At 50.6% G+C, this 10815-nt stretch overlaps 1 protein-coding gene across 7 annotated transcripts; it reads left to right on the top strand.

Annotated features, from left to right (window-relative positions):
- The first annotated feature begins 395 nt into the window (after positions 1 to 395).
- islr2 (immunoglobulin superfamily containing leucine-rich repeat 2) lies at positions 396 to 10815 on the top strand. Of its 7 annotated transcripts, XM_048520918.1 has the most exons (5): positions 753 to 1363; positions 2080 to 2198; positions 3266 to 3329; positions 3670 to 4020; positions 8091 to 10815. In XM_048520918.1, the coding sequence occupies exon 5, from the start codon at positions 8095 to 8097 to the stop codon at positions 9979 to 9981; it is 1887 nt and encodes a 628-aa protein (XP_048376875.1). In that variant the 5' UTR covers positions 753 to 1363; positions 2080 to 2198; positions 3266 to 3329; positions 3670 to 4020; positions 8091 to 8094; the 3' UTR covers positions 9982 to 10815. The 7 variants fall into 7 exon arrangements, with proteins under 7 accessions (XP_048376874.1, XP_048376875.1, XP_048376877.1 ...); XM_048520917.2 differs by lacking the exons at positions 2080 to 2198; positions 3266 to 3329 and adding an exon at positions 396 to 742 and having other exon boundaries at positions 1173 to 1363; XM_048520920.1 differs by lacking the exon at positions 2080 to 2198 and having other exon boundaries at positions 753 to 1387.

Here is a 10815-nt window from a genome sequence, read left to right as displayed (position 1 = left end):
TAATTAGGAAACAAGTCGGAAATGCTAGAATGTGTAGGAAGGGCCGAGGAGCCTACACAGGAATGTTGCAACATTCTGTGGTTCGATTTTTTTTGTGTTGAGGGGTGAACAGAGATTGGGAACAGCCAAAATATTGTCACTAAATATGTTGATAAATTACTTTTTTTGGGCAAGATTGCAGGAATGCAAGAAGTTTTTTTGATGAGACATCCCAGCGAAATCAGAACAATTCCTTTCGAACGGGCATAAAAAACTGCAAATGGTGGAACTTAGAATCTAACAGGGACAATGCTGTCAACACGACAATATGACATGTATGAAGGCTGAGGGAAGAGATCATTGTTCAAACATGCATCTTTACCCTACACGCACACACAACATACACACACACACACACACAGACACACAATGACACACACACAGACACACACAGACACACACATACTCACACACACTGACACACACACGCCACACAAGATTTGACAGTGGAAAGATGAGCTAACATTTTAATTTTCACAATCAGATAAAAATGGGCGAACATTGAGATAACTGTCTCGAACTTCTTCCGTTTAATTTCGTATCAAAACAGCTGCAAGGTTGAGGAAAGGGTGTCCACTGTAGAAATTACTGGCGAACGACATTAACTGTCACTTTTTTCGCTTCGATTTCCGTTCCCCACTTTTCAAACATCGAATCTCTGGGGTAGCAGAACACGTAAAAATCTTTAGTTTCGCCTATAGGGGTACGGATAACGTATTTTCTTGTAGCGCTCTAATATGTGGCATTTTAACACAGCTCTGAAGCCGTTGATTTGAAACAATCACGGTGTTAGAAAGCACAAAGAGACCTTTAGGAGAGGCACTGACCATCAGCACAGAATGGGGCCGTTAAAATTGCAATGGGGGCCAAGATATTACACAAATCCCTCTGCTGTATTGACCGGGATGCTGGACGCTATTTTAAAGTGGCTGTGTTGACGAAGATCTATTTATTTTAAAGTGGGTCACGATTAAAATAGTGGGCAGAGCAATGTAATGGTCTTATTAATAATCTTTCAGTGCTGTTAAATTTGCATTTCATTGCGAGTTCAGTTACAAACCAGAAGGGTGGTTTAATATCTAGGCTAAAGTTTAATTTGTACTGATCTATTGCTTGTAACAATACGTCCATAGCTTTCTTGAGGATGTTGCACTGGGGATAAAAGGCGGATCCAATCGCCATTAACCGAGCCAAGATTGCACATCTAATGGCGGAACTCTGAAGCAATTTCGAGCGAGCTGTCAAATCCCACCTTTTATTCTACCTGAGGTCAACATCTCTCCGCGCCATCCGCAGACTGTGAAGTGGGAGCTACAAGAGCAAGGTGAAAATACCGTTTTGATTCCCGGTAAGGAGGGTGGGCTTCAATGTTCGGGAGGATTCGGTGAGTCGGTGAGATCAAACAAAACTCCAATCTTGCGTTTGCGATGCTTCATTGAATTTCTAAACTGCTTCAAATCGAAAAGTGGGGGGGGGAGCAGGCGATCACTTCAAACTGAGATCTTCGGGCAAATTCAGCCCGGACTGAGATGTTTTAATTCAATTTCTTATCTCGGACACACCTTACAGTAAACCTCAACTTAAAGTAAAAGGTTCAGTAACTCTCTGAGCACAATGATCTGCAAACAAATATGTTTTGTTATAAAAAACCCACACTTTCCGTTTGATCTTAATTCATATTATCTCCGGAAATTCACGCGGTCGATTTGCTCTGCGGTTTCAGAGAGAATGCAATAAATTAAACACGAAAAATTCCCCAATAGCAGTGTTACAGCTGTGCTCACAATGGTGAGCTGTTTGTAGTGTTTTAATGATTTTATTTACACGTACATTATTTGCATCTAACGGCGACTGAATATTGTAAAGAAAAACTCTACAGAAAGTGTTCAAATATTTCAAAGCCATGAGCCGAGGGCGAACTCAGATGAGATAGACGGCAAAGAACAGAGCACACGGGATAAAGTGAGCGTGTCACGCCGGGGCTGGGTTTCCGGATTTAGATTAACAGCAGGCAGCACTCCCATATCGCCCTGGCTGCAGGTTCCCCGCTCGGACCAACTGGATGGTGTTGCCCGAGGGTTGGGCGTGAGATGCTTCCTGTGAACTAGAATGCGCCTGTCATGAAGAAGACTGCTGAACATCACACTCATTATAACAGAGTATGTGTGTGTGCCTGTGTGTATGAGAGAGAGAGAGACAGAGAGAGAGAGAAAGGGCGGGGTGGCGAGAGACCTCACTGGGAAGGGAGAACATTTTGACCGATTATACAGAAATCAAACATTAACGCCGTCTCTCGCTGTAGTATTACGAATATTTTGTGCTGAGAATGGCAGTCATGTGGCGGATAATGTACAGACCTATACAACGATGATATTGTATAACGTATTTCTGATACTACAAATATTGTTTAAATATCTGACTCTCTCTACTTACGTATATTTCTACCTACCTACCATCCATGGCAAGGGAGCACGCTAATGTTTCGAGTATGGATGACTCTTCATCAGAGCTGCAGGGAGACAGCTGCCCCCTGTACACCTCACTTCAGGTCTGATGAAGAGTCATCGAGACTCGAAACATTAGCGTGCTCTCTCACCATGGATGCTGTCTGACCCCCTGTGATCTCCAGCATTTTTCTGGTTTTCAGTATGGATTCCAGCATTGCAATAATTTGCTTCTACTCCCCACCTACCGATAGATCCACCTACCTATGTCTCTATCTACCGATAGATCCACCTATCTGTCTCTACCCACCTATCGATCCATCTACCCATGTCTCTATACACCTTCATACCTACCTAATCACTTCCTTGTGAATCTATCTCTACTTGTTTACCTTAATTTGAAGCTATTTGTCTCCGTACCTGTTATGCATCTGTCTATGTATTTACATAGCTATATATCTATGTAACTATCTATGCATCTGCCTGTACATACCTATGTATTCACATATGTATCTGTCTGTATACCTACTTATTATAGGTATCTGTTAATGTGAATATACACGTTTCACTGTATTTAATATTGAATACACGTGACAATAAAGGATATTCTGTACCATGCGTGTACCCATTTATGCATCTACCTATATATACCCACGTTTTAGATAGATATTCATTTCGCTATGCGTGTATTTCCGTTCCCATTTCAGCATCTACCTATATATACACCTGTACATCTATTTCATGTATCCCTTTGTAACGTATCTTTCTGTCCATATCTCCAGTCACTCCGTTAAGCTGCTGTGTGTGGGCTGGATCTATCACAAACAGACCGAGGGAGAGCTGCAGGTAACTGAGAGATCTCTGCGTCTGCACTGAGGTGTGGGGAATGTACTGGGCAGGGGAATCTTCGCTATCCCAATGCCAACTTCGAGCACGGGACTCGGCCTGTCCTGTTAGCACCTCCGCCGCAGCTACCAGCTCTCCCTGAGTGATTCTTTAGCCAGCTCTGGGAGGTGGTTTGGGGCTCTGTGAAATAAATTAAGAACTGGCCCGGATTTGCGACTGTGTATCTTAGAACTGAAAATGGGATTTCTGTATATCTGTTCCAGATCTCTCTCTTTCTCTCTCTCCCTCACTAATTCTCTCCATCTCTGTCTCTCTCTCTCTCTCTCTCTGCCTTCCGCAGGCTGTTGCTCTGAGCAGGAGGAGGCGCGGCACCTGCGCGCACCCGGAACTGACGGGAGCGCGCCTGGAGATCCAAGCCAAAATTGAGACAGCTCAGGCGAGGGGTGTATGTAACATTGTCCCCATCCTCACATACACATACAACAACAAAAAAAATCCTGTCCTGTTCAAGAAAAGAAAAATGCCGGTTGGATTACTGGCCCCTTTTGTAAAATCCGCGACTGTACGCCCCAACCTGCGCCCGCCAATATCTTCGCTACATTTGCCCCGAATCGTGTAACAGCGCTGAAAAATTCCGACACTTACCTGGGCGTACTGTAACCTGCAGGAGTGATCACATTCAGAGACAAAGGTAAGAGAAATGACATTTCTGCATGCAGAGTGAAACTGACCTGGACGGATTTACACCTTTCGCTAGTCGGCTGGAGTTGAAATTCGGATTTTGCAGAAGGCGGGCTAGTGGATCAAATTTCCACGGATACCACCCCCAGCTATCAGAACGAGTGGGGACTGCGAGCAATTTTATTGCGTTCTCCGTCCAGGTTTAGGCTCCGTTTCTACATATTCCCAAATATTGCCCTGTATCACACGCGCGCGACTAACCCTTTCATTCATGTTTTAAAATAATCCGTAACTCCACGGCCCAAATAATCTCCGGAACGAAATCTCGGCAAAAATGGAAAGAAATGGATTCGAAGGCGATTCAGAAATGATTCAGGACTCCATTCTGCAGTCTGTGCTAAATGACTCTAATTTATTGCAAACTGTCTCCAAACGTGGTATAATGTCTGTGTACATATAAAAAATTTGGTTTGTAGATGGGCTCCCATTTTCCCATTTAGTGCCATGTCAATGCTACAGTCTCCTGCCCATCTATATAAAACCGAACTGGTTGCAACCACGAGATTAAATATACATAGACACGAAAAAGTAACTAATTGCAAAATTCAAACACAGTAGAAACGAGAAGCTGGGGAAACATTTGGACTGATTCCGAATACTGACCATAAATATTTAGGAGGCGTCGGGATTCTATCATGACAGATGATGAAATATTTGTACTTTAACACCAGTGTTGTAAGATCTTAATTCTTATCTAATGTAATGCAATTTCATTTCCTGACACCGAAATTCGAAACTTGAGAACTTGCCACGATTTTATTTTACTGCGCTGTTAATTTTGGGAAGTTTATGTTAAATGGGAAAAGGACTATAAATATTTTATTTGAAGGGTTTGAACTCCCCATTTAACCTACCCGTCCTGGCCTAGCTTTTTAATCACGAACTAAATCAAAACAGATTAGACTGTAACACATCTGACCGGCACCCGTCTGAAACTATAACGGCATTTTTTTCTTGTATCAGTGAAAATCAGATTGGCTTTTAATAAATCACTCCTCTCAGTTCTGTAATCAAAGATAGCAGCGAATGAATCTCTGACGCTTAACTGGTCTGCAGTAGCATTTTACTTTTTTAAAAGAGATTCTGAATCCTTTTTTTTGTTTTCAGTATTTTACTTTTATTTAAACACTAACGTACACACACGCTACATCCACCCCACACATATACACACACACTTTCTCCCCACCACCCTCACCCCCCCACACACTCCTCCCAATTTCCCCCAACCGCTCAAGCACAAAAAAGACAGACAGTGTGTATGTGTGCTAAGATATAAAGATGTGTTTGCAGACCAAATCAGAGCCTGTCTGGGTAACAGGCTGCTCAGTAACCGAGGCGGCCCCGCCCCGGGAGATTGTGTTCTGAGGGTATGGGACCGCTTCCTCAAAATGATTCTGATTCGCTAAATGATGGGGAAAGGATACTGGCCCCTGGGGCAGTGGATGACAGGGAGCGAGTTGGTTCAAAGGACCAGGAGGTGGTTGGGGCTCAGGGGAGGGCCTGGTGGTCAGAAATAGCAAGGGTCCCTCCCGAGAAGGTGAACTGCGGTGTCTGGGGAGGGGGCTGGAAGCTGGTTCACTCTGGGCAAATTGGACACTGAGCTCAAGCAGGAAACCTTTCCAGTAAGACAGGGCAGGGGGAGTTACAAGCAGAGAGTAGAAAGCAAGGGGAGGGGAGTGATATTACAGGGGGAGACGGAGTGGGATTAAAAGTGGGATGGACTGGAACGAATAAAAATGGGGAATCGGGTGATAAAAGTGGGGGGGGGGGTTGGTGGGTATAAAGGGAGGGGGAGTGGTGGTCGTTAGAAAGGGAGCAGTGTGGTAAGGGGACCATGCGGGATTATAAAGGGGAGGAGTAACTGGAATCCTGGGGGAGAGAGGTTTGGGTGTGAGAGAAGAGGGAGAGGAAGGAGAGAGAGTATGGAGAGGGTAGCCGTTGGGGGAGAGGAGGGAGATGGGACACGTGGAGGAGGAAGAGGGGAGGGTTTGGGGAGGGGGAGGGAGAGGAGCGGGACGGGAGGGGGACACGGGGGCAGCGAGAGGAATTTAAAGATGAGATGATGGGAACTGCAGATGCTGGAGATTCCAAGATAATAAAATGTGAGGCTGGACGAACACAGCAGGCCAAGCAGCATCTCAGGAGCACAAAAGCTGACGTTTCGGGCCTAGACCCTTCATCAGAGTCTCTGATGAAGGGTCTAGGCCCGAAACGTCAGCTTTTGTGCTCCTGAGATGCTGCTTGGCCTGCTGTGTTCGTCCAGCCTCACATTTTATTATCTAGGAATTTAAAGATGAGCGGTTGGGATTACTGGGAGATAATGGGTGGCTTCACAAAACCTGATCCTGGCTGGAAATGTGAAAGAGGAACCAACAAAGAAAAATACACAAGATGACAGAGAAACACAGTTCCCTGGTGGCGATGGTGAAGAGTGCGGGGCTGGGGTTGGGGGCGGAGTGGAATAGAAAGCTGTCTTTGAAAGAGCTGGCACAGGTGCGAGCGGCCGAGTGGCCTCTATCCTGTCAGTAGAGTTAGAACGCGGGGGAGGGGAGGATGGTCTTGGGGATAGGGAAGGGGTGATGTGTAAAGGTTGCCCTGTAGTAACCTGTATTTGTACTCCACCCACCCTCTCCCCCCACCCATCCCCTCCACTCCCTCTTTCCCCGTGCCCCTCTTCCCTCCTTCACATCTCAATCCATCTCTCTCTCCCCAAACTCCATCTCTTCCCACCCCTTCCCCCTCATCTCCCTCACCACTTCCTCCCTCCTAACTCCCCACTCGGACTCCTCCATCTCTCCATATCCATTATCGCCCTCTCCTACCCATCTCCGTAACACGGTCCCCATTTCGCCCCTCCCTTCCCTCTCCCTCTCTCCACTCCCCGTCTCCATCTCCCTCTCCTTCTCACACCTCTCCCTGCCCCTTCTCCCACCTTTCTAAACCTCTCCTTACCCCATATACCACTCCCCACTCCTTCCCCCTCCCTCCCGCTCCTCTCCCTCTCCCTTCCAACCCCTCCCCTCTTCCTCCTCCACGCATCCCACTCCCTTCTCTTCCCCACCCTCTATCCTCTCCATACTCTCTCCACTCCCTCTCTCTCCCTCCCTCTCTTCTTTCACACCCACACTGTCTCTCCGCCCCCAACCCCTACCTCTCTCCCACTCCTCATCCTCCCTCCCCCACGCTCTTCCCCCACCATCTCTCTCCCTCTCTGCCTCCTAAACCCTCTCTTCCTTCTCCCCCACTCCCCGTCTTCCCCCACATCCTCTCTCTCCCCTCCCCAACATCCCACTCCACCTCCTCCACTCTCTTACTTCTTCCTCTCTCTCTATTTCCCACATTCTCTCTCCCCTCCCCCTTTCTTTCCCACATCCTCCCTCTCCCATACCATCTCTCTGCCCTCCCCAATCTCTCCCCTCTACCCCCGCACCCTCTCCCCCCTTTCTCCCCTCACCTTCCACACAATCTTTCTACCCCCCTCCTCTACTCTCCCCTCCCACCCCCACACCCTCTCCCCCCACACGCTCTCTCCCCTTCTCTCTCCTCCCACCCACACCGTCTCTCCGCTCACACCTTCACACCCTCTCTCCCACCCCACACCCTCTCTCCCCCCTCTCTCTCCCACTCCACACCCTCTCTCCCCCTCCCCCATACCTTCTCTTACCCCTCTCTGTACCCACCCCACACCGTCACTCCCTCCCCCTTTCTCTCCCTACCTCAACCCCTCTCCCTTTCCCCCACACCCTCTCTCCCCCGTCTCCCCACACCCCTTCTCCCCCTCTTTCCACCATTCACCCACACCTCTCCCCCTCTTTCTCTACCCACCCCACACCCTCTCTCCCCCTCCCCCTCTCTGTACCCACCCCACACCGTCACTCCCTCCCCTCTTTCTCTACCCACCCCACACCCTCTCTCCCCTCCCCCCTCCCCCTTCTCCCCGCACCCTCTCTCCCCACCACCCACACTTCTCTCCCTCTTTCTCTACCCACCCCACACCCTGTGTGTGTCCCCACCCCCCAGGACGATGCTGCTGGCCGTGCTGTGCCTGCTGTCTGGATGGGTGCTTGCCGCTGGGGGATGCCCGGAGCGCTGCGTGTGCCAGGATAAATATTCGCAGCAGTTCGCTGACTGCGCCTACAAGGAATTCGCGGCGGTGCCAGCGGGGCTGCCCCCGAACGTGACCACCCTGAGCCTGTCGGCCAACCGGATCGGCTCGCTGCTGCGCTCCTCGTTCGCCGGCCTGGCTCAGGTCGCCTCCCTGTGGCTGGCTCACAACGGACTGAGCCGGGTAGAGGAGGGGGCCCTGGCGCCGCTTCGGCCCCTCAAGAACCTGGACCTGAGCCACAACCGGCTGAGCACCTTCCCCTGGGGGGACCTGGCCAACCTGAGCTCGCTGCAACTCCTCAAGATGAACCATAACTTACTGAGCAGCCTCCCCCTGACCGCTTTCTCCGGGCTCCGGGACCTGCGCTCCCTCCGCATTAACAATAACCAATTCTACACCCTCCAGGAAGGGGTTTTTCAGCCCCTCAGCTCCCTATCCCACCTGCAGATCTACAGCAACCCGTTCTCCTGCGGGTGCCGCCTGCTGTGGTTGAAGAGCTGGATCCTCGACGCTCTCATCTCCATCCCCGAGAGGCAGAGCATCCAGTGCTCGGATCCTCCCGAGCTCAAGGGCTCCCCGGTGGTGGAGCTGCCCGAGTTACAATGCAGCTCCCCCTCGGTCACCGTCAGCTCTCAGCCCGGCACCGGGCCCAGCTCGGTTTTCCCAGCCGGTACCAGCCTCGCCCTGCATTGCACGGCCACCGGGAATCCTCCCCCCAGCCTGCGCTGGACGCTGCGGCCGTTCGGCCGGAGCCAGGAGCTGAGCCCCGGAGACGGGAAGGGGGAAGGGGCCGGGGAGGTGTCGGTGTTGAAGAACGGCACGCTCCTCCTGCCCAGGCTCCAGAAGGGCCAGGAGGGTCGTTATAGCTGCGTGGCCACTAACTCGGTGGGCAGTAACCAGTCCTCCCTGGAAATCAGGGTTAGCAGGCCTGCCCCAAAACAGGTGCCCGGGCTTAGGGTCGAGCCGGGCAACAGCGTATTAAAGCCCGAGAGAACCTCCCTCCCGGATTCCCCCGCCTCCACCCCAAGACCCGGAGGGACCACCGCCCCCCCCAGCCTCTCCGGCCAGAATTGCTCCCCTCACCCGGGCACCCACTTCACCTCCAACCATGCCTTCAACCGCAGCTCCTCCATGAAAGAGCACATCTTCGATTTCGGCCTCATCGCCTTGGAGGTGACCGAGACAGACGCCAGGGTCCAGCTCACCCCTTTCCAGAGCTCCCCGGGCCCCAGCAAGCTGCGTATGCTCTACCTGTGCGCGGAGGAGAGGGGCCGAGCGGCCGCCGTGGTGCAGTGGTCGATGATAGAGAGCGGGGTGAACTCGTACCGTTTCCAGGGTCTGAGGCCCGGTACCAACTACAGTCTGTGCCTGACCTCCCGCGGCCAAGAATGCCGAGTGCAAGTCGCCTTCAGCACCAGGAGGAAGATTCCGTCGCTGCTCATCATGGTGGTGGTGAGCTGCTTCCTGCTGGCGCTAGCTACTGTGCCGCTCCTGGGTGCCAGTTGCTGCCATCTCCTTTACAAATACCAGGGGAAGACCTACAAGCTGATCATGAAGAGCCAGGGCCCCGGGGAGCTGCAGGGAGGGGACGCAACCGGCGCTTTCCCCGGCTCTGAGAAGCTGTACCCAGCCAGCGAAGAGGATGCCAGCGAGGTGCCCGAATCCCTAGCCGGCTCGCAGGGCAAAGTGAACGCCCAGGAGGAGTTCGAAGCGGGCTCCGAGTACAGCGACCGCTTACCCCTGGGCGCCGAGGCTGTCACCATCAGCCCGGAGATCAACGGGAACTACCGGCGTCCGGTGCGCTGATTCCCGGGCCGGCAAGGCAGGAGGTAAAAAAAATCGCGGAGCAAAAAAAAACAACCCCACAAGCGTGAAGAACAGAAAACACCCAGGCGTTAGGAACCCACCCACCCTCCATTCCAGGAGGCTTTGCAACAGATAACTCTTTCACTCTTCTTTCTGCTACGAATATTTGACAAGTCACACGCAAAACTGTAATCCTGGTATTTCTAAGAGAAAATAAAATTTCGGAAATCCACAGGAAAATTTCCCAACTGGGAGTGAAATGCAACGACAGCAGTTTTGGAGGACAGACCTGGACATATTTGCCGTACTGTTCAAAATCTCTGGGTGCTTCATTGACAGAACCACCGCATTATCCCTTCGTCGTCCTGTCATCCCTGAGCAGCATGCATCCCATTCCCAAAACTATCCACTTTCCTTTGAATACCCCCTTTCTCCACCCACCCCCCACCTGTGAGCGTGATCTGTGTTACCTTGTTGGTGTTTGCTAATGCAGTGTTGTAAAGTGACATCCTGAAAACTGAGCACTACAGCATTTCATTTCCCCTTTGCTGGAGGAACTAAAGTTTATGTTAAAGAGATCAGTTCATTTTATATACCAGTGATGTTTTGCACAGAGTGCATTCATGTTAATAAAAAAGGGGGGCAGTCGTGTTGTTTTAAGGGGGAAGGGGTGGCTTAGGGTCAGAGGGATATATTGAAATTGAGAGATCTATGGGGTCTGATGTGTGTGTGTGCGTGTGTGTGGTGTCATCTTTAACATTGATCGCCTCCCACTCACCTCTTTTTGATAGAGGTCTGTCTCTGTGTTCAATAAATTTAAATCAAAAAGCAAAA

Source organism: Stegostoma tigrinum, chromosome 36 (genome assembly GCF_030684315.1).
Source record: "Stegostoma tigrinum isolate sSteTig4 chromosome 36, sSteTig4.hap1, whole genome shotgun sequence".
Taxonomy (NCBI): domain Eukaryota; kingdom Metazoa; phylum Chordata; class Chondrichthyes; order Orectolobiformes; family Stegostomatidae; genus Stegostoma; species Stegostoma tigrinum.
This window is presented reverse-complemented; position numbering and strand designations above follow the sequence as displayed.